Source organism: Rhinoderma darwinii, chromosome 7 (genome assembly GCF_050947455.1).
Source record: "Rhinoderma darwinii isolate aRhiDar2 chromosome 7, aRhiDar2.hap1, whole genome shotgun sequence".
Classification (NCBI taxonomy): domain Eukaryota; kingdom Metazoa; phylum Chordata; class Amphibia; order Anura; family Rhinodermatidae; genus Rhinoderma; species Rhinoderma darwinii.
The window spans coordinates 103524830-103549155 of NC_134693.1; the positions used below are offsets into that span (position 1 = coordinate 103524830).

General features: G+C 43.4%; 1 protein-coding gene across 1 annotated transcript in view; it reads left to right on the plus strand.

The window, feature by feature from the left end:
* LOC142658059 (musculoskeletal embryonic nuclear protein 1-like) overlaps nucleotides 1–24326 on the plus strand; it is a 92888-nt gene that overhangs the window by 1245 nt on the left and 67317 nt on the right. Inside the window, exon 2 of the mRNA XM_075833748.1 lies at nucleotides 18942–18990. Within this exon, the coding sequence (XP_075689863.1) occupies nucleotides 18942–18990 (49 nt within the window). The remainder of the gene's footprint in view (nucleotides 1–18941; nucleotides 18991–24326) is intronic.

Here is a 24326-nt window from a genome sequence, read left to right on the forward strand (position 1 = left end):
CATAGTGACCACTATATTATGGGTTGTCACCGTGTGTGTGTGTGTGTGTGTGTGTGTGTGTGTGTGTGTTTATATACCCCCATAGTGCTGGGGGCATAGTGACCACTATATTATGGGTTGTCACCGTGTGTGTGTGTGTGTGTGTGTGTGTGTGTGTGTGTGTGTGTGTGTGTTTATATACCCCCATAGTGCTGGGGGCATAGTGACCACTATATTATGGGTTGTCACTGTGTGTGTGTGTGTGTGTGTGTGTGTGTGTGTGTTTATATACCCTCTTAGTGCTGGGGGCATAGTGACCACTATATTATGGGTTCTCACCGTGTGTGTGTGTGTGTTATATACCCTCTTAGTGCTGGGTGCATAGTGACCACTATATTATGGGTTGTTACCCTGTGTGTGTTATATACACTCTCAGTGCTGGGGGCATAGTGACCACTATATTATGCATACCTCCTACATTATGAAATAAAAGATGGGCATCCTCCCACACTAGGGCATGCTACGTCTGGGAAAAAACGTCACTGACCTTGAAAAAGCAACAAAATGCCGCAACCTAAAATGCAGTTATACGTAGTGCATTTTATATTTCACTTAGGACGTTAATGTAACATCTGGCTGCACTAAAAAACACCATTAAAAATGACCCGAAAAATGCAGCAAAACACTGTGTGTGAATCCAACCTAAGGGAGCATGTTGTGAAGCTACTCATGACATTCTGCCTCCCGGACTGTATTATCCTATAAAAAAATTACTTCTAGGGGAAAATACGGAGGGGCTACACAGACCTAGTATGGGTTGCTGTCTGTGTGCATGATGCCTAACCCTGTGATAGTGCCCCCATAATAAAGACCGCCGCAATGAATACATGACCCATTATAGCCTTAGGCCCCATGCACACGACCGTATTTTCATCTATCCGTAAATATGGATCTGCAATCATCCGTAATTTATCCATTAATGTGTAGCTTTATCCGCAAATACGGTCCGTAATGCATCCGTATTTTACGGATCTGTAAAAAAGAGGGAGGCTGCAAATGTTGTCACCAACATGTTGCATAGCAACGCTTCCGTAAATACAGATGGTTTACGGGTGCAAATCCGCAGCCGTCTGTATTTACGTAAGCACCCATAGGCTTCTATGGGAGAGTCCTTGCCATAATTACGGACAACAATAGGACAGGTTCTATCATTTTTTCAGCACGGACACCCATCCGTAAAAATACGGAAAGGTGTCTGTGGCCAATAGAAATGAATGGGTCTGTAATTACGGATTAAGAATACGGTCGTGTGCATGGGGCCTTAGGCCTCATTCACACGGCAGGGTTTCCCGGCCGGGTGCCGGCCGTTCATAAATCGGCCGGCACCCGGCTGCATTAGGAATAATAGACCCCTAATTGGGCTATTCACACGACCGATTTTTTGACGGCCGGGAAATCCGGCCGTCAAAAAATAGGACATGCTCTATCTCCGCCCCGGTACCCGGCCGCCCGGCTCCCATAGAAGTCTATGGGGCCGGGTATTACACGACCATCACCGGAATGTGTTCCGAGTGATGGCCGGGTTTCCCGGCGCTTGCGCTCTATCTCCTCCTCCTCACAGCGCAGAGTGCATGTGAGGAGGAGGAGTTGATGCCATTCGGACGAATGGCATCGCTGCACACTGTGTGGCAGGGCCGGGGTGTACAGCAGGTGGAGGGAGCGCTGCGCTGGCTCCCTTCCCCTGCTTGTTAAAAGCACCCTGGCCCGGCGACACCTTCGATGGCGCCTCTAGCAGCTGCAGCTGCTGCTGCTGCGGCTGCTACTACTGTAGCGACGCCACTATAGCAGAGCGGGGAGGTATCTCCCCGCTCTGCTATGTGCTAGCCGCACTTTAGCTCCTTGAAGGAGCATAATCCCCGTGTTTTCGGGGATTCCGCTCCTGGACAGAGCGCTTGATGTCTCTGTCCATATCTGGGCAGTGACATCAGGGGAAACTCCTGAAGCGGAATCCCCGAACACATGGGGATTCCCCTTCAGGAGTTGCCGCTGATGTCACTGTCCGGATCTGCCCGGCCCGGCACGGATGCAAAACTTAATGCAAACCGGCCGGGCAAAATGGCCGATTTTACCGGCCGACACTCGGGCTCGGTAACGACCCGGTCGTGCGAATCCCGCCTTAGTCTCTCTAACTGTCAGACTCTGCCTCCCAAATAGCTGGGGGGGTATGCGTTATGGGCACAGACATGAGGACATCGTATAAACAAAGCATTGATTCCAAGTCCTGAGGGCGTCTTGTAACTATTTGAGAAATTTATTGTATAAATTATCTTTCTGAGCCACTTGACAGAATCTACCAGGGAACTATCATACCTTTTAACGGTGGGAGAGGTCTGGTAAGCAACTGCTCATGCCCTCATACTATGTTATGTTTAGCAAATAGATTTCAGTGGGATCCACTAGTAGTCTAATGTCTGTGGGGACTGCCCAACAGCCCCAAATGTGTGCGCTTTGGGGAAACAAGGAATCAGATTAGCTTGTGGGGTCTGACAGACACCACACACCACACACACACACCACACACACACCCCGAAAAACAGCTAAAAATGCAGGGGTTCCCACGGGGCGTTTATAACGTGGCCGTTTTCTAAAACGGCCTCGGAAAAAGTGCATGTCACTTCTTGAGCTCCAAAAGCGTCTGTAAAAAAAAAAGCTGCAAAAAATGCTAGTTGCTTAAAAAACGGCTGAAAATCTGGTTGATTTCCCTTAACAAAAAACGGCTGAAAATACGAAGCTGTTTTTAAGCGTGTGAACATAGCTTTACTCAGTCTAGAGGACTCCACGTTTTGATTTAAGGGGCGCTATGTAGTGCTATTGCAGGAGTTTTTGGCATGCCGTGTTCATGTCTGCCTCCTCTAACCCTAACTATGTTGGTTTTCATGCACAGGTTGTCTGAACCAATGAGGTCCATCTGTTTACAGAAAAGTACCAGGGCCCCCGGGAGCTCTCTAGCTCCTGGACCTACAGTGTCTCAAAACCCTAAAATTTGATACTGCCTTTAGGGGAATATGGTAATACATTAGTGTCGACAGCTTTCCTTCCCCTATGTCTGCCATACACAGCAGTGTACTAAAATAGAATGAAAAAAACACGGCGCCACGTAGTGCAGATGAGTAAAAAAGAGACAGGGGAACACACAATGTAAAGTGCTCAGATTTTCTCTTGCCTGACGAAGACACCAGTCCGATGTTGAAACGCGTAGCATCCATTCGATTTTAATCATTATTAAACATGAACTTAGGTTCATTTTCATCCTAAGCAGCGCCATTGTGGTTCCTTTTTTTTGCTTTATACATTATACACAGCAGTGTAGCATTCCCCTCAGGCATACTACTTAGGCCCCACGCACACGAACGTGCTTTTGCGGCCAAAATTCCCCCGAAAATCCACGGTAGAATTGCAGCCCCATTCATTCCTATGGGGCCATGCACACGACCGTGGTTACCGTGCATGGTCCAGGCTCATAGCAAATAATGGCCGCGGCCATGTGCACGACCCACAATTTGCGGGCGGCTTGCGGGTGTCACTCCGCTGCCGGCCGACCCGAAAATCACGGCCGTGCACATGGCTACAGTCTTGTGCATGAGGCCTTAGTGTAATCCTGTGGGTGAATGTGTTGTTTTTATGGCGTCTTTGTTATTCCTTTATCTCATTGATGTTACCGTATTATTTTGCTTCTGTCTCCAGTATTAAATTGAATTCCTATTCCAATGACGCACCCTGTAAGACATTTCTAGACGTCTCTCGTTGTGATCTGACATTATTTTGTGTGTGTACAGTTATGGTTGCTGTGTAGCAGCTGGAATAAGGGTGTAGTCCTGCACACGGATCTACGTTGCAACTTTTTCTCCTCACATATGTCCTTGGGAAAAAACTGATGTTTTCCTGGCACGGAGGGTGCAGTTCTGTGCTGAGCTGTACAGTATATTTGTCACAGCTGAATGGAAACATTTTGGTTTTCCCCAAGATGTCAATGCAAGGGTGTTCACACCATAGAGGCAGAACATATGTAGCCCCTTTGCTTTTCTATCATCCATGGAAAGCGAACATGCACCAAGTCCTCCAGTTTTAGGGGGGTTCTGGTTTCATAAAAAAACATTGGGGCCCCCTCTTCTCCATGTACTCCTTTGCCTGTTCACACTTTGCATTCGAGGTCGGTGTGCCTACTGTAGTTTATTTCTGCATGGCTTAGAGGGCCTGCTGTCGGTATTTTAATGCTACACCCGACCGTCTCCTTTTTCTATTTCTATGGTAGTCAATGAATAACCCCCAGACTCTAAGCCAGGGGTTCATTTGACTGTATTTAATATCTTGTATCCCTAATGATTGACCAAGAGGATGACCAGCTGACAAAATGGTCTGTAAAAAAAAGAAAATGTATTTTTTGATACTGCAATCTATTTTTTAGTAGGATAAGTTCTGAGAACGGTTTCTATACAGAGTGTAAACGGGGCCTTTTTTGCCCACAAGGACCAGAGGGTGAGTGCTGTACTATATTCTTTAGATCAATAAATTATTAACTATCCGGAAATGTGAGCAGCCTTGTGCCATGCTCTCTACTGTGTAATATAACCACTTTGTCCTGGCTTGTTCTCTGTTTTCTCATGAGAATGAAAGAAGACCCAAGTGACGTTCCTTATAACCATACATCTGTTATCCCTTTGTGCCTGTGTATACATTAGCCCTCAGTGACAATGTGTCTATAGTGACGTAACCACGCTTGGCCATGTTGTTCAATGACTGCAGGCCGCAGTGCTGCTTTTCTATAGTGATGTACTGTCTGGAATTAGTGAGCAGACACTGGCCATTTGACAGTACGTCACATGTGGCCCAGGGCAGATATACTTAAATGATCTTTAATGACCTCTCGTTAAAGCACTGGGAATACGAGCACCTATGGTTCGGGGCCAGCTTGGGTGCTGCCATTCTTTAAAGAAGCTTTGATTTTGTGTACCTCCAGTTAGAATTTATTTCAAGCTCTGAGACCCCACCATCAATGAGAACAACGCTGCTTGTTAGAACGCATTGAACCTTTCCGGGTTTACGTGGGAGTGCGGACAGTCTATAGTCTATCATGCAGCTTTATGCAGACAGGAGTCCGGCTGACTCATGAACTGGTAGTTTTCCCCGTCCAACCAGCTTCCGATTTTATAGCTTTCTCCCTATACAGACTAATAGAATAGAAACTGTCAGGTTTCCTGTCCTCCGGATGGGATTCTCCTGTGGATCAAGACACTCTCTCGAGGATTGCAGAGCCTCCAGCAGGTACTCACCTGTGTTCCTGGAGGCATTCTGAAGGTGTAAGTCTCTAAGGTCTATTTTAGGCCTTAACCAAGAAGGCTCCTTCTCCAACCAAGCAACCAGTATGGAAGCTCCAGGAGAAGCAGCTGAACCACCTGAGCGATCAGACCCCCCCATGATCCTCTAGTCCGGTACTTTAAACGGCATGGGGTCTTCTAGGAAGCATGGTAGGACAAACCTTCTTTTCATTTATTAATTTTGTCCTTCCTTGTATATTACATGTTTCCTAGGTTAGAGAGGGTCCCAGGAAAAAGTTGGGCAAGGCTCACAACAGAGAATGTGCTATGTGTTGTAGGAAGCTAGCAGCCTCTTATCAGAAATGTTTATGCCAGTTATGTTTAGATAAGATCCTGGCAGAGGAATCCACCAGCCTTGCCAAAAACATAAAAGATATGGTGCGAACAGAGGTTAAGAATTCCCTTCGATCCCTTAGAAAGAAACGTGATCTTCCTAGCACCTCGTCTGGCATGACAAGACAGGGCCTAGGTGTTTCTAATTCTTCTAGTAAAGAGGGGGAGCTATGCTCCTCTGAATATTCCTAAGATGAAGGTGGAATAAACCTATTTCCAGTTGAGGATGTGGACCAACTTCTTAAAGCAGTCTAGGCCACTATGAATATTGATGACCCCAAGGAACTCCGGTTCATCCATTACATAATGTTTGAGGGCCTGGGTCCTAGGAAACAGAGGACTTTATTCACAAAAATGTGGCCAGCCTCATTAGAAGAGAATGGAAGAACCCTGACAAAGTTAGGCATTCCCAAAATTTTGAAAAGAAAATATCCCTTTGAGGATGAATTAAGTAAGGACTGGGATAGTTTTCCCAGACTGGATGCCCCAATAGCTAAGATATCCAGTAAAAATGCCTTACCTTTTGAAGATCTGGGTTCCCTCCCCGATCCTATGGATAGGAAGGCAGACTATTACTTAAAGAGGACCTGGAACGCCTCTGCAGGGGCTTTTAAACCTGGTATTGCGGCCACATGTGTAGCCAGGTCACTTAAAGAGGCTCGGTCACCAGATTATAAGTGCCCTGTCTCCTACATAATGTGATCGGCGCTGTAATGTAGATAACAGCAGTGTTTTTTTTTTTTTTTTAAAAACGATCATTTTTGAGCAAGTTATGAGCAATTTTAGATTTATGCTAATTAGTTTCTTAAAGCGTGTTTTTACTTTTGACCAACTGGGTACAGAGTGTATGACGCTGACCAATCAGTGACCAATCCGTGTCATACACTTCTCATTGTTCCAGCCCAGCTACTTTCACTGCACAATCACGCTGTAACAATGGGCTTGAGAATCCCACTGACCCTGAAGGCAGAAGGATTCGCCATGAGTTCCCCATCCCTAAGGACTCGCATCTGTTGTAATATTCGGGGTTGGAGACATTTCCCATGAAACACCCTTCCAGAGATTTTCTACCCTCATCTACCACCTGAGAGAGAGTCTGGCTACCGAGGAAAGGTGTAGGGAGTGATCTAGTGAGAATTTGCTCTTGTCCCACTTCTCCAATAGGTCTTTCTGTAGAGGTCTGGACCTGAACTGTGCCCACATTATGGCCGGGATACAGGAGGTTAGAAGACCCAGGACACACATAACCCTTCTGAAAGAAGTTAAGTTATCCAAAAAGTGGCCCGAAACCCTATCTATCAAAGGCTGCATCTTTCCCTGAGGGAGAAGAGACATCTGTTTGGATGAGTCTAAAAGGATTCCCAAAAAAATGCATCTGCTGGACGGTGTTATATTCTACTTGTTTACGTTTTATATTCCATCCAAGATCTATTAAAGTCAATTGTACTGACTGTAGATGGAGTGTCAAAGTTTGGGCTGTGTCTGGAGGCAGTACTTCAGGCTATAAAAGATACCATTCCTATACTTTCAGGAAAGAGGGTAAAAATTCTTTCAGACAATACGACTACAGTGGCGTACATAAATCATCAAAGCGGTACAAGGTCAGGACTTCTGATTAATTTAGCTACAGAGATTTTTTTCCCTAGCCGAGCTGCACCTATCGTATCCAGTAGTTCATCCAGACATCACCAGGCTGCATCTTACAGCATTGAAACTGAGAGGATGATCCTCAGAAAAAGAGGTATCTCCGAATCTGTCATCTCTGCTTTATTGGCAAGTAGGAAACAGGTTACCTCTAAAATATATTTAGGGGTCTGGAAAGTATTTAATTCCTTTTACATGAATTGATAAAGATCCATTAACAGATACAGATATACCCCTGATATTAGACTTTCTCCAGGCAGGGCTACACAAGAACCTCAAACCTAGTACATTAAAGGTACAGATTTCTGCCCTAAGTGCCTTCTATGATTCCAGTTAAGCAGAACACCCCTGGATTAGAAGGTTCCTGATTGCGGCCTCCAGGATAAGACCTCAAATAAGATATTCAGTCCCACCCTGGGACTTAAACTTAGTCCTTATTACCATGGTGGGTTCATCCTTTGAACCTTTAGATGACCTTTTTACTAGCGGTTACCACTGCCCGGAGAGGAAGCAAAATTCAAGCTCTCTCAGCCTTTCCTCCTTACACTTTGGTGTTGGAGGATAGGGTAATTATGAAGATCTTACCAGGTTTCTTGCCAAAGGTAATTTCCCCATTTCATGAAGACCAGAAATAATTTTTCCCTCCCTTCTGTAAATCCCCCAAAAAATCCAAAGGCACAGGAATTTAATTGTTTAGATGTGAAGAAGTGTTTAGTCCACTACCTAGAGGTCACAAAGGACTGGAGGTCTTCAGAGAATCCCTTTATTCAGTTCCAGGGTCCAAATAGAGGTTTGGCAGCTAGCAGCCCCACAATAGCACGGTGGATTAAACAAGCCATACACTTAGCCTATGTGGGCCAGAACATTAATGCCCCAAAATTCTTTGGCGCTCATTCCACTAGAGCTGTATCTATTTCTTGAGCAGGAAGAGCCAATGTTTCTCTAGACCAGATTTGCAGGGCGGCTACATCTATTTCACCCCACACCTTTATTAAGCATTATAGGTTGCAGTTGTATTCAGTCACTGACCTGGCTTTTGGTAGGAAAGTTCTACAAGCTTTAGTCCCATCCTAAAAACTTGGGTTCTACTTTACATCTCCAGGGGTGCTGTCATAAGTGAAAGGGTAAAAGATTGATTACTTACCGGTAATCAGTTTTTCATGTACCTATGACCGCACCCCTGGAGAAACATTAGTTATATATATATATATATATATATATATATATATATATATATATATATATGATAACTATAACTGGGTGTGTGGACAGGTGTGTCCTTTTTATATATAATCAGGCTTCCTGTCCAGCGAATGGGATGTCTCTCCAGGGGTGCTATCATAGGTTCATAAAAAACCAATTACCGGTAAGTAATCAATCTTTTCTGCTCTGTGTATCCTGACCTGTAACATGCTGCCCTTTTATAGTGGGTGTACATGAAGACAACTTGATTTCTAAAGATCGCCTCCGCAGGGACCTGTTGATCCATGTGGGTCCAGCTCCGACTGGCCATACATTTTTCCTGCAGTGGCTGCTGCAGGGGAAATGTAGTATGGCACCCTGGCCAACCACAGAGCAGGAACCACTCTTACTTATGACACCAATATTCATAATAGGCCATATAATATGGATTTCTCTTTATTAGACCAAACCTTTTAGAATATCTCCTGGGACGATCGGCTGATTTTGCAGGGATGGCCGCAGCCAGCAATGTAGTATTATATGGTGGCCATTCAGATGTATTACAAAGAAGGCTCAAAGCCGCCAGAATGGAAGCTGTTCGCGTCATGGAGGGGCCCCGAGCGGAGGACCCACCTCTATGATGTCCATATGTCCTAATAGGGCATATGGACAGGGTTTGTCTTTGAGACTGCAAGCGCTTGTCCACACACAACGGAATTGTTGCAGAAAATTTCTGCAGCAATTCCGTTTAAAGTCAAAGGCTTTCCGCTGCGGCAAAAATGCACCATGTCCTGCGTTTTTTACGGCAGATAATGGTGCGTAAATTGCGGCGTTTTTCCCAATGTTAGGAGATGGAGACATCTCCTGAAAAACGCAGCGATTCTGGACACTTGCCGCAGCAGGAATTGACCTGCTGTGGTCCGAAAAATACGCGCTGCAGGTCAATTTCGGCTCGGATATTTTACGCAGCATGTGGATGAAATTTGTTAGCTCTCATCCACTAGGCTGCGACTGTATTCTGCTGCGTTGTTTTTCCATCCAAAATTCTGGCCGGAAAAAACGGCCATTTGGGAATTAGGGGTTTCCGCTCCTACATGGAGCAAAAAATTCTCCTCACATGCACTTCACACTGTGAGGAAGAGGAGAGAGCGAGCGAGTGGCAGAAAGCACGGCTGTCACTCGGAACACGTGCAAGTTACAGCCGTGCTTTACTCGGCCCCATAGACTTCTATATGGAGACCTGCGGCCGGGAGAACGGTCCAAAATAGGGCATGCTCTATTTTTTGACAGCCCGGTTTATCCGGCAGTCAAAAAACCGGCCGTGTGAATAACCCCATTTGTGGTCTATTATTCCTACTGCGGCCATGTGACGGCCGTTCAAAGAACGCCAATCACACAGCCGAGAATCCCTGTCGTGCGAATAGGTCCTAAGGGTATGTGCACACGCTAGCTGTCATTTACGTGTGAAAAGACAGACTGTTTTCAAGAGAAAACTACTCCCTCGTTTCACACGTAAATGCTGCTCCTCGCATTTTGCGAGGCGTCTGAGACGCTCGTAAATCTTGAGCTGTGCTTCATTAAGTTCAATGAAGAACAGCTCAAATTACATGGCAAAGAAGTGCCCTTCACTTCTTTGCCGAGGCAGTCTATTTACGCGTCATCGTTTGACAGCTGTCAAACGCCGACGCGTAAATTACAGGTTGTCTTCACAGTACGTCGGCAAACCCATTCAAATGAATGGGCAGATGTTTGCCGACGTATTGCAGCCCTATTTTCAGACGTAAAACGAGGCATTATACGCCTCGTTTACGTCTAAAAATAGGTCGTGTGAACCCAGCCTTAGAGTTCAGAGCTGCTTGAAAAGTTTGATTAGCAATGATCACCATGATTAGACCATTATGGTGATCATCAGCTCCTTATCTGCCCAGATAACGAGTTTTATTGGCTCCCTTATCTCTAGGCAGAAGCCAGGGACCGAGGGAGAAGGAGGGGGGAGGTGCTGGCACACTGGGGAGAGCCAGAAGACAGAATAGTACAGCACTGCTTCAACTACATGGTTCTTTTATGAAACAGAGGTGCCGGGACGTGTAGAGAGCGCCGACACATAGATCAATGCAGCATTGCACGCATTAAACCCTGTTGAACGCTGCCAACCGCTATATACGTGACAAATGCACAGGGCATCGGCAGTTGGAATTTAAATAGCCGTATGGGAATCGTGAAGGTGTTAAGGAAATAGTTTTTCTTACTCTTTTACGGTTCTTTTTGCACTGTATTTATGTGCAAAGGAGTCTAAGGGGTGTACCTATTACTGAACAAGTCTATGGGGTGGAGCTTGTAAACCTTTTCTTAGGCCTTGTTCACACAGAGTTTTTTGCAGACAGAAAATTCTGCATGGAAAAATCGGCTCCAGTTTTTTTAAGTGGTTTTGCACCACAGGTAGAACCGATAAAAACACAGGGACATATACAAAAACACCGATGGGAGTGGCTATTATTATTTAAAGCACCTGCTCGCCCTTTCATCAGCATTTCTGGCCTGGCTGTGTCCATTTGTAAGTATGGCCTTTTTCGGTGTTTTTAAATGCAGACTTTGCCGCATTTTTTGCCACGTGTTTTTTTTTATTTTTTTACCTCCTTTCTTCAACAGGCAAAGGAAAACACCAAGAGCATTTTTTTTTGCCATAAAACGCGTCAAAACGCTGCGGCTGTTCAAGGCGTTTTTATCTGTCTCCCATTGATTTCAATAGGTTTTCTGCCCTCAAAAAACTCAGTGTGAACCCAGCTTTAGAGGGTTTTGTTCAATAACGTTTACTCCTACATAGCAGTGAATGTGTGTCCATTCTGACAGACAAGTTAAAAGGGTTACCTCATTAAGACAACCCCTTTTTATATGCCATATTAACCCCTTCCCTCTTTAGCCACTTTTGACCTTCCTGACAGAGCCTCATTTTTCAAATCTGACATGTGTCACTTTATGTGGTAATAACTCCGGAATGCTTTCACCTATCCAAGCGATTCTGAGATTGTTTTCTCGTGACACATTGGACTTTATGTTACTGGCAAAATTTGCTCGATATGTTCAGTATTTAATTGTGAAAAACACCAAAATTTAGCGAAAAATTGCAAAAATTAGCATTTTTCTCAATTTAAATGTATCTGCTTGTAAGACAGGCAGTTATAATACACAAAATTGTTGCTAATTAACATCCCCCATATGTCTACTTTAGATTGGCATCGTTTTTTGAACATCCTTTTATTTTTCTATGACCTCACAAGGCTTAGAACATTAGCAGCAATTTCTCACATTTTCAAGAAAATTTCAAAAGGCTATTTTTACAGGGGCCAGTTCAGTTGTGAAGTGGTTTTGAGGGCCTTATATATTAGAAACCCCAAAAAAGTCACCCCATTTTAAAAACTTCACCCCTCAAAGTATTCAAAACAGCATTTAGAAAATGTCTTAACCCTTTAAACATTTCACAGGAATTAAAGCAAAGTAGAGGTGAAATTTACAAATTTCATATTTTTCTGCAGAAATACATTTTTAATACAATTTTTTTTATAACACAGAAGGTTTTACCAGAGAAATGCAACTCAATATTTGTTGCCCAGTTTTTGCAGTTTTAGGAAATATCCCACATGTGGCCGTAGCGTGCTACTGGACTGAAACACCGGCCTCAGAAGCAAAGGAGCACCTAGTGGATTTTGGGGCCTTATTTTTGTTAGAATATATTTTAGGCACCATGTCAGGTTTGAAGGGCTCTTGCGGTGCCAAAACAGTCAAAATCCCCCAAAAGTGACCCCATCTGGGAAACTAGACACCTCAAGGAAATTATCTAGGGGTGTAGTGAGCATTTTCACCGCACAGGTTTTTTACAGAAATTATTGGAAGTAGGCCGTGAAAATTAAAATCAACATTTCTTCAAAGAAAATGTAGGTTTAGCGATTTTTTTTTCTCATTTCCACAAGGACTAAAGGAGAAAAAGCACCGCAAAATTTGTAAAGCAATTTCTCCCGAGTAAAACAATACCTCACATGTGGTAATAAACGGTTGTTTGGAGACACGGCGTGGCTGAGAAGGGAAAGAGCGCCATTTGGCTTTTGGAGTTCACATTTAGCAGGAATGGTTTGCGGAGGCCATGTCACATTTACAAAGCCCCTGAGGGGACAAAACAGTGAAAACCCCAAACAAGTGACCCCATTTTGGAAACTATACCCCTTGAGGAAATTATCTAGGGGTATAGTGAGCATTTTGACCCCACAGGTTTTTTGCAGAAATTTTTGCAAGTAGGCTGTGAAAATGAAAATCTACATTTTTTCAAATAAAATGTAGGTTTAGCTAATTTTTTTTCATTTCCACAAGGACTAAAGGAGAAAAATCACCATAAAATTTGTAAAGAAATTTCTCCCGAGTAAAACAGTACCCCACATGTGGTAATAAACGGCTGTTTGGACACACGGCGAGGCTGAGAAGGGAAAGAGCGCCATTTGGCTTTTGGAACTCAAATTTAGCAGGAATGGTTTGCGGAGGCCATGTTACATTTACAAAGCCCCTGAGGGGACAAAACAGTGGAAACCCCCCACAAGTGACCCCATTTTGGAAACAACACCCATTGAGGAAATTATCTAGGGGTATAGTGAGCGATTTGACACCACAGTTTTTTTGCAGAAATTATTGGAAGTAGGCCCTGAAAATAATAATCTACATTTTTTCAAAGAAAATGTAGGTTTAGCTAATTTTTTCTCATTTCCAGAAGGACTAAAGGAGAAAAAGCACCACAAAATTTGTAAAGCAATTTCTCCCGAGTAAAACAATACCCCACATGTGGTAATAAACGGCTGTTTGGACACACGGCAGGGCTTAGAAGGGAAAGAGCACTATTTGACTTTTTGAGATCACATTTAGCAGGAATGATTTGCGGAGGCCAGGTCACATTTGCAAAGCCCCTGAGGGGACAAAACAATGAAAACGCCCAAAAAGGGACTCCATTTAGGAAACTACACCTCTTGAAGAATGCATCTAGGGGTGTAGTGAGCATTTTGACCCCACAGATGTTTCATAGAATTTATTAGAATTAGGCAGTGAAAATAAAAACAGTCCTTTTTCTTCAATAAGACGTAGCTTTAGCGCAAATTTTTTCATTTTCTCAACAAATAAAGGAAAAAAAGAACCCAACATTTGTAAAGCTATTTCTCCCGAGTACGGCAATACCCCATATGTGGTCATAAACTGCTGTTTGGGCAAACGGCAGGGCTCAGAAGGGAAGGACCGCCATTTGGAGTGCAGATGTTGCTGGATTGGTTTCTGGGCACCTGTGGGCCCAAAACAGTGGAAACCCCCCAGAAGTGACCCCATTTTGTAAACTACACCCCTCAATGCATTTACCAAGGGGTGTAGTAAGCATTTTAACCCTGCAGGTGTTTTGTAGAAATTAGTGTGCGCTCAATGTTGCAGAGTGAAAATGGGATTTTTTTCCATAGATATGCCAATATGTGGTGCCCGGCTTGTGCCACCATAACAAGACAGCTCTCTAATTATTATGCGGTGTTTCCCGGTTTTAGAAACACCCTACATGTGGCCCTAATCTTTTGTCTGGACATATGACAGGGCTCAGAAGTGAAGAGTACCATGCGGAGTGGAGGCCTAATTTGGCGATTTACAAAGTATTGGTTCACAACTGCAGAGGCTCAGATGTGAAATAATAAAAATAAACCCCTGATAAGTGACCCCATTATGGAACTGCACCCCTCAAGGCATTTATTAAGGGGTGTAGTGAGCATTTTCACCCCACAGGTCTTTTCCATAAATGAATGCGCTGCGGATGGTGCAAATTAAAAATTTATATTTTTCCCTAGATATGCCATTCAGTGGCAAATATGTCATGCCCAGCTTATGACGCTGGAGACACACACCACAAAAATTGTTAAAAGGGTTCTCACGGGTATGACGGTGCCATATATGTTGAAGGAAACTGCTGTTTGGGCACGCTGTAGGGTTCAGGGCCGAGGGAGCACCATTTGGCTTTTGGAGAGCGGATTTTGCTTGGTACTATATTTGTTTGAGTATTGCTGGTGTTTTATAATGTGGGGGTACATGTAAGCGGGGCGGAGTATATAAGGGGCATAGTCAGGTGGTATAAAAAAATAAAAATAATCCATAGATGTGTGTTACGCTGTGAAGCAATCCTTTCTGCACAGGCCGGTGTCGCACTGATAAATGGTGTCATTTCTTATCCCCCTTTTGGTCCACACTCCGCGCCTTTGTAGTTTGGGGAATTTTGCTGGGAAAGTATTATCCTGGTATAATACGGGCACCGTCGCTTCCATCGGATATGATTGGGCCCTCCCTTCCTGGTTCCCTAATTTTAGGTCCTTGATAAATCGCCTCTTGAAACAGAAGAAATGTTCTCCTCGGGCACAACTGCATATTTTTTTATTTCCTGACTTATTGGAGCCATAACTAATTTTATTTTTCATAGACGTAGCGGTATGAGGGCTGGTTTGTTGCGGGACGAGCTATAGTTTTTATAGGTACCATTTTTGGATACGTGCGACTTTTTGATCACTTTTTATTGTAATATTTGTAGGGCAAAGTGACTAAAAAACAGAAACTCTGGTAACGTTTTTTACGGGTTTTTTTTACGCTGTTCACCGCGTGCAATAAATAATATAATATTTTGATACCTCCGGTCGTGGCGATACCAAATACATATGGTTTATTATTATTTTTCAATAATAAAGGACTTGATAAGAGTAAAAGGGGGATTGTGTGTTATTTGATTACTTGAAACTTTTATTGTTTTCAAACTTTTATTTTTTGCACTTTTTTTTACACTTTTTTATACTTTTTTTACACTTTTTCTCAAGTCCCACTAGGGGACTTGAAGGTCCAACGGTCAGATTTTTTTTTTTCTAATACATTGCACTACCTATGTAGTGCAATGTATTAGATCTGTCAGTCATTCACTGACAGCAAGCCGTTTAGGCTTCGCCTCCCGGCGGGGCCTAAATCGGCTTCCGTAATGGCAGAGCAGGAGACCATTGTGTCTCCTGTTGCCATAACAGCAGTCGCCAGTCCCGATTGCCTGTCAGGGCTGGCGATCTGCTTGTAACCGCTACGATGCAGCAATCGCTTTCGATTGCTGCATCGAAGGGGTTAATGGCAGGGATCGGAGCTAGCTCCGGTTCCTGCCGTTACAGGTGGATGTCAGCTGTACAGTACAGCTGACTTCCACCGCTGATGACGCCGGATCAGCTCCTGACCCGGCGCCATCTTGCCGGCAGCTACGGAAGCCGATCAGGCTCCGCCGCCGGGCGGATCTTGACCGGCTTCGGTGCTAGGCAGACCGGGAGGCCAGTATTAGGCCTCCGGTTGCCATTGCAGCCACCGGAACCCCGGCAATTTCATTACTGGGGTTCCGATGAGCTGCAAACACCTTAAGTGCAGCGATCGCGTTTGAGCGCTGCACTTAAGGGGTTAATGGCGGGGATCGAAGCTAATTTCGGTCCCCGCCGTTACAGTCGGATGTCAGCTGTAAGATACAGCTGAGATCCGGTGATGATGGGACCGGCTCAGCTTCTGAGCCGGTGCCAAACGTTTGACGTACATGTACGGCAAGATGCGGGAAGTCAGTACTTTCCATGACGTACATGTACGGCAAATGTCGGGAAGGGGTTAAGGTATATGGATGTTATAGAGGGAGTTCTCCCGCTTGGGACCCTCATAATTGGATAGCCACTCAAAGAACGTCTTTCACTCCCTCACCACCTATTACGTAGTTTATGATTCATTTCAATGGTTGGCATGAAATACTATGTAACGATCAGCTGATCAGTGTCTTCACTCTGGAGTAGTAAATAATAATGTTGTCTGTTATACAAGGGAGACGTCTACACAGGGGAAGGCTTTAGGATAGGGCCAAATGTCACCGTGAAGCTCTAGACTTCTCATGTCTTGTCACTCCCTGCTCCTGGCGCTGCTGTGTGTATGTAGCCTGTGCTGCTCTTTTAGAAGAACACTGTACGCAGCCATCACTTGTGATGTCTAGTGATCTCCCGACACAGGATGGTGGCATAACAGGACCTGTTCTATAGCTAGCAGAGGTCACACTACGGTTTTTGCAGCAGGGTGAAAATACTCCTATGAGCGTTTTTGGGAGTATTTTTAGCTGAGGAGGAGTTTGTCATTTGCGGTAATTCAAATTATAGATACATAGGAAAACATGGTGTTAAAAACTCGCTATTTATGCACCCAACAATGCTTCCTTGCATAAATTGCGAGTTTATGTAACTATAAAGCTATCTTACACATCATATACGGAGCATAAGTCTGGGGCATTATCTTTCTTGAATTGCGAAAATTGTCACTCAGGGACCATGGCAGAAGGAATTCAAGGAAAAAATAGTTAAAATAGTGGAACTTGTTAAATAAGGTGTGAGCCCCGCCTGTCCCTCCCAGACGTCCATTTTATTTTATTTGAACTGCACGTTAGATGCGTTATTGCGATCTCTCATAGCTAGGACTACACACAGACTTTGTAGCTACAATTTCACCGATTTGCATGCAACCCATTTATTCATTCAGTTATTCGCTTGTTTTACTCCGATGGAGCAGAGTTATGGAACGACGAGAACATGTGTGTCTAAGACAGACATGGGATAAAAAAATAAAATGAACGAATGAAAGCGCTGGTTCCATTCCACCAAGTATTGGCACTGTCAAAATACAAGAGGTCACTTTGCTGCCCCAGCATTCGAGTCTGAGGCCCCATTTAAATGTTGCCCGAAAATTCATCTTGTTGTTCTGCGGCAGAAATCCGACGCCCACCTCTGATTTCTGCTGCGTGTGCAGCAGATACGCACGGGGATTAGCCCCGTTGTCATTCGATGGGGCTAAACATGGACTTTTCCGTGCGGAATCCACGGACTTAAGTAGAGTGCTACTTCTTCCCGCAGCTGATTTTGTTTTTTCTGCAGTGTATACAGAAATCAGCGAGAATGTCCGTCGCATGTGAACGGGGTTGCGGAAACCCCGTTCACATGCATTAAATTTGAATGGTCATCGGATTTGCTGCAGATTTCGGTATAATATTGTGAACTGCTGTAACATGGATAACAGTGGCCTGTGCAGAATAGGTACATTAGCTCACTAGAAGGATGTGGACATGTACACCAATGCCATACACTGCTAGCTACTTAACCATCTTGCAACATGTACATATTTTCAGTGCTCAGGTAATCGAGCTGGGTTCACATCTGCATTCACTTCTGTTTTCCTGTTCTGTCATGGGATCAGAAAATTGGAAATGACAGACACAGACGGCGTCCGACGGAACCCAAGGGTGATGTTGGATGTTTGTCACGGTGTCTGTCATTTTACCGAAAAGAAAATTGAGCAGCCATGGAGCCTCCGATGCAGATGTGGACGCCGCTTAATTAAGGAAAATCCCCATAAATATTGGCAATATGTTGACATTTTCTGTAATAAGATGGTAGCTACCATGTGATACAGACCACCCGGTTAAAGGAAGGGTGTCGCGAAAAAAAATTTTTTTATACCAGTTTGCTTTTAGTGTTTTATTACAAAATGTTTTATTTATTTGTGTGTTTGTGTTTTACTTTTTTTTTTTTGAACTTTTTCTTGTCTATGGGGGCTGCCTTTTTTTTTTTCATCTCTGTATGTGTCGATTAACGGCACATACAGACATGGAATACGGCACATACAGCCCCATAGTGAATGCGAACGGGAGCCGTTCCATTCACTATGCTGTACGCCGTCTGTGTGGGAACGGCGCATGCGCCGCTCCCACACAGTCCAAATGGAAGGTCTTCGGCCGAGCGACATCCGGCGCCATTTTTTGTGGACCGGAAGCCGCGGCCAAACAGTAAGATTACTACTTCCGGTTGCGGCTTCCGGAGATGTGTTCTGATGCAAGCACTAGGAGCGGAAGGAGCAGACGGACCGGAGGGAGCGGCGGCAGGAGCAGGTAAGTTATTTCTGTGTATGTACGTGTTTTAGTGTGTGATTACTACTGTATGTAAGCCTACTACACTGTGTATTCGCTCAAAGAATGGCAACACACAGTGTAGGAGGTTTGACCGTTCAATCCCCTCCTTTCTCCTGGCACTAGCCAGGATAAAGGAGGGGGGATTGTTTGAGGACGCTAGAGCGAGTGTGTATTCTCCAATTTTGCAGCATAAAGCAATGTGGTTGCTTTACCACATGCCAATGCTGCAATTTTGGGAATTGCTCCCTCTAGTGACCAGAACAGGTAAATGTTATAAATTAGAATCTAATTTATAGTATTTCCTGACTCGTGAAAAAAATTAGAACAGTGTTTAATCATGTATATACTAACTGTTTAACTAGAAAAAAAATAAAAAAATTCTAGCGACACATTACCTTTAACAGTTGTATTTTAATTTTCAGTAAAACGTTTCCGAGAACCAAAGCATGAAAGACGTCCGTGGAGAATATGGTAAGTTATGATGTAGTCACTATTTGGAATCTCCAAGTGTCTGAAATGTACTTCTGTAAGTTAACCCCTTGAAGTCCAAGCTATTCTTTGTTTTTTAATTTTTCACTTCCCGCCTTCAAGAGCCATAAGTTTTTATTTTTTTATTTTTCTGTCAATGGAGCCATGTGAAGGCTTATTTTTCTTAACTTTTTTTGCAGGAGGATTCATAGTTTCTATTGGAACTATTTAAAGTACTATATAATGTACTGGGAAACTGAAAAAAAATATTTTCGGGGTGGAATTGGGGAAAAAACTGTGATTACTCTGTTTTATGGGTTTCGTTTTTACAGCTCTCACAGTGCAGTAAAAACTACAACTTCATTTTATTGTGCTGTTCAATACGATTACAGCAATAACAAATTTATATAACTTTTTTATTTTTCAGTCGTTTAAGCGTTGAGGGCTTATTTTTTGCAGCATGAGCTGTCGTTTTTATTGGTACCAATTTTTGTTACATGTGACTTTTTGATGACTTTTTATTAAAAACAATGTAAGAAACAATTCTGCCATTTTTGTATTTACTTTTTTTTTGCGGCATTTACCGTTTGCGTTAAATAATGTTAAATTGTAATAGTTCATACTTTTACGGACACGGCAATACCAATTTTGTTTATTTTTTTGATACATTTGAAGTGTTTAAACGGCCAGGATCTGAGTTCTCTTTGATCTTGGCTATTCGTGTGAGGTGTCAGCTGTAATACACAGCTGACACCCGCAGCATATGGAGCGAGCTCAGCCTGTGAATTTGCTCCATACTTCAACCCCCACACCAGGTTGTACAGTGTTGTCATGGTACTTCAAAGGGTTAATTGATATTCATATCCTCAGGATATGCCCCAAAAGCCTGGGATACTCCCCTTTAAGGGGGTTCTTTGACCCCTGTTTGCTGATTCACTGTGGCCACTTTCCCCATAAAATTAATTGGAGAGATGAGCGCTTTGGGGGTGTGAGTGGTACTATAATGGGAAGTTCTTCCTGCTGGAGGTCTTCTTTAAGCTAAGATTCAATCCAAGGAAATTGCAGAACAAATCTATATCTCTATGTTTGAGATGAGGCTTCTGTCTGTGGAGCCAACAATGAGAATGTGTATAGTCCATCAGCAGTGATTGTATGGGATTCTTACACTTTACATAGCTCTTTTCTGTGTTTTTGTTTTTTTTTATATTTTGTAACATAATTGCATTGGACCAATCTATGTGATCTAGTGCTTGTCAGTGAACTAAAAGCATATTTAACACTTTGAGATAGCGCAGGAAACCCCAGGAAGCGATAAATGTGCACTTTACAATCGAACTCTGTTTTTACAGAGTACTGGCTCGCCTAATTATCAGTCATATGAGCTTCAGCTATACTTCAATATCCATGTCTGTATCTGTGACCATTTTGTTTATGTAGCAAATTGAATGCAGGGTCACAAATAAAAAATGCTGAGCTCATTCCTCAAGGTCCTTTCTATGGGATAATGGGACAGTATCTATTATGTGGCCATCAAGTTGTATATCTCCTCTGGCAATGTTTCACCATAACATACCCACTACACATCATTATTATAGAATTGAGATGTACAGTACTGTGCAATAGTTTTAGGCAGTTGTGGAAAAATGCTGCAAAGTAAGAATGCTTTCAAAAATAGAATTGTTTAATAGTTTTTTTTTTTTTATCAATTAACAAAATGCAAAGTGAATGAATAGAAGAGAAATCTAAATCAAATTAATATTTGGTGTGACCATCATTTCTTCTTGGTACACTTGCACACAGTATTTGGAACAACCACCCTGCAGAGTTCCTTCAAACATCTTGGAGAACTAACCGCAGATCTTCTGTGGATTTAGGGTTCCTCAAATCCTTCTGTCTCTTCATGTAATCCCAGATAGACTTGATAATGTTTCGATCAGGGCTCTGTGGGGGCCATATCATCACCTCCAGGGCTCCTTGTTTTTCTATATGCTGAAGATAGTTCTTAATGACACTGGCTGTCTGTTTGGGGTTGTTGACCTGCTGAAGAATAAATTTGGAGCCTCCCTAATGGTATTGCATGACGAAGTATCTGCCTGTATTTCTCAGCATTGAGGACACCATTAATCCTGACCAAATCCCAAAATATTTGCTGAAATGCAGCCCCAAATCTGCAAGGAACCTCCACCATGCTTCACTATTGTCTCGAGACACTGAAAAAACTGCCTTCTGTTACAGACAAATATTTCACATTTTGACTCCTCAGTCTAGAGCACCTGCGGCCGTTTTTCTGCATCCCAGTTCCTATGTTTTCGTGCATAGTTGAGTCGCTTGGCCTTGTTTCCACATCGAAGTATGGCTTTTTGGCTGCAATTCTTCAATGAAGACCACTTCTGGCCAAACTTCTCTGAACAGTAGATGGGTGTACCTGGGTCCCACTAGTTTCTGCCAGTTCTGAGCTGATGGCACTGCTGGACATCTTCTGATTTCGAAAGGGAAATAAGCATGATGTGTCTTTGATCTGCTGCACTAAGTTTCCTTGGCCTACCAATGCGCCCATGGTCCTCAACGTTGCCCGTTTATTTGTGATTCTTCAGAGAGCTTCAGCAGCACATCTTGAAACCCAAGTCTGCTTTGAAATCTTTGCCTGAAAGAGACCTTGCTGATGCAGTATAACTATCTTGTGTCTTGTTGCTGTGCTCAGTCTTGCCATGGTGGACCTGTAACATGAAATGGTCTTCCACAACCTCACCTTTGTAGCAGAGTTTGGCTGTTCCTCCCAGTTTTAAGCCTCCTACGCATCTGTTTCAACCTACATATGAAATTGTACAGTATCACCTGTTTGTTATTACTGGTTAATCATACACCTGAATATAATCCTACAAAATCCATGACTTTGTGCAAGTGTACCTAGAAGAATTGATGCTGTTTTAAAGGCAAAGGGTGGTTACAGTAAATATTGATTTAATTTAGATTTCTCTTCTCTTCATTCACATTGTTGTGTTAGTGTTTTTTTTTTATCAATTAGCAAAATACACTTAAAGGGGTTTTCCCACTATGGACATTTATGACATATCCACAGGATATCAAGAGAAAAATAATTTTTGAAGCAGCACTAATCCCGAATCTGGTGCGGTGCACGCTGTCAGGCCAGGCAAACCCACTCCGGCATGTTGTAAATTCCAAAAGAAATAGTAGGACAACAGCACACGTCTCCAAATCTTCAAAGTGGTTTTTATTGTCAAGACATCGACAGGCAACGTTTCGACCCATAGTGAGTGAGGGGTCTTTGTCAAGCCTAACATTATGTCTAAAAACATCGTTTTAAATAGGTGAATACAAGTAATCACATGGTCCGTTTCAGCCAGTGAAAATCGTGAACCCGGTCTCCCAGGTGAAACATACATTAGTCTTAATGAGAATCTTCAACTTGTTATATAATACTCCAAAAGTGTAAAAATGCAACATACAATACATCTTCAATCCATCCTTAACCCCTTCCCGACATTTGACGTACATGTACGTCATGGAAAGCATTGACTTCCCGCAAAATGCCGTACATGTACGTCAAACGTTTGGCACCGGCTCAGAAGCTGAGTCGGTGCCATCATCGTCGGATCTCAGCTGTATCTTACGGCTGACATCCGACTGTAACGGCGGGGACCGAAATTAGATTCGATCCCCGCCATTAACCCCTTAAGTGCAGCGCTCAAACGCGATCGCTGCACTTAAGGTGTTTGCAGCTCATCGGAGCCCCAGCAATGAAATTGCCAGGGTTCCGGTGGCTGCAATGGCAACCGGAGGCCTAATACTGGCCTCCCGGTCTGCCTAGCACCGAAGCCGGTCAAGATCCGCCCGGCGGCGGAGCCTGATCGGCTTCCGTAGCTGCCGGCAAGATGGCGCCGGGTCAGGAGCTGATCCGGCGTCATCAGCGGTGGAGGTCAGCTGTACTGTACAGCGGACATCCACCTGTAACGGCAGGAACCGGAGCTAGATCCGATCCCTGCCATTAACCCCTTCGATGCAGCAATCGAAAGCGATTGCTGCATCGTAGCAGTTACAAGCGGATCGCCAGCCCTGACAGGCAATCGGGACTGGCGACTGCTGTTATGGCAACAGGAGACACAATGGTCTCCTGCTCTGCCATTACGGAAGCCGATTTAGGCCCCGCCGGGAGGCGAAGCCTAAACGGCTTGCTGTCAGTGAATGACTGACAGATCTAATACATTGCACTACATAGGTAGTGCAATGTATTAGAAAAAAAAATATCTGACCGTTGGACCTTCAAGTCCCCTAGTGGGACTTGAGAAAAAGTGTAAAAAAAGTATAAAAAAGTGTAAAAAAAAGTGCAAAAAATAAAAGTTTGAAAACAATAAAAGTTTCAAGTAATCAAATAAAACACAATCCCCCTTTTACTCTTATCAAGTCCTTTATTATTGAAAAATAATAATAAACCATATGTATTTGGTATCGCCACGACCGTAACGACCGGAGGTATCAAAATATTATATTATTTATTGCACTCGGTGAACAGCGTAAAAAAAAAACGTAAAAAACGTTACCAGAGTTTCTGTTTTTGGTCACTTTGCCCTACAAATATTGCAATAAAAAGTGATCAAAAAGTCGCACGTATCCAAAAATGGTACCTATAAAAACTATAGCTCGTCCCGCAAAAAACAAGCCCTCATACACCTCCGTCGACAAAAAAATTAAAAAGTTATGGTTCTCACAACTTGGCGACAGAAAAAATACATTCTTTTTACAAAAGTAATTTTATTGTGCAAAAAGTTGTAAAACATAAAAAAGTGCTATAAATTAGGTATCGCCGGAATCGTACTGACCCGCAGAGTAAAGTTAACATGTAGTTTATAATGCGTGGTGAACGCTGTATAAAAAAAACAAAAAAAGCTGTGCCAGAATTGCGTTTTTTTGTTTACCTAGCATCCCAAAAAATAGGATAAAAGGTGATCAAAAAGTTGCATGTACCCCAAAATGGTACCAATAATAACTACAGCTCGTCCCGCAACAAACCAGCCCTCATACCGCTACGTCTATGAAAAATAAAATTAGTTATGGCTCCAATAAGTCAGGAAATAAAAAAATATGCAGTTGTGCCCGAGGGGAACATTTCTTCTGTTTCAAGAGGCGATTTATCAAGGACCTAAAATTAGGGAACCAGGAAGGGGAGTGCCCAAACATATCCGTTGGAAGCGACGGTGCCCGTATTATACCAGGATAATATTTTCCCAGCAAAATTCCCCAAACTACAAAGGCGCGGAGTGTGGACCAAAAGGGGGATAAGAAATGACACCATTTATCAGTGCGACACCGGCCTGTGCAGA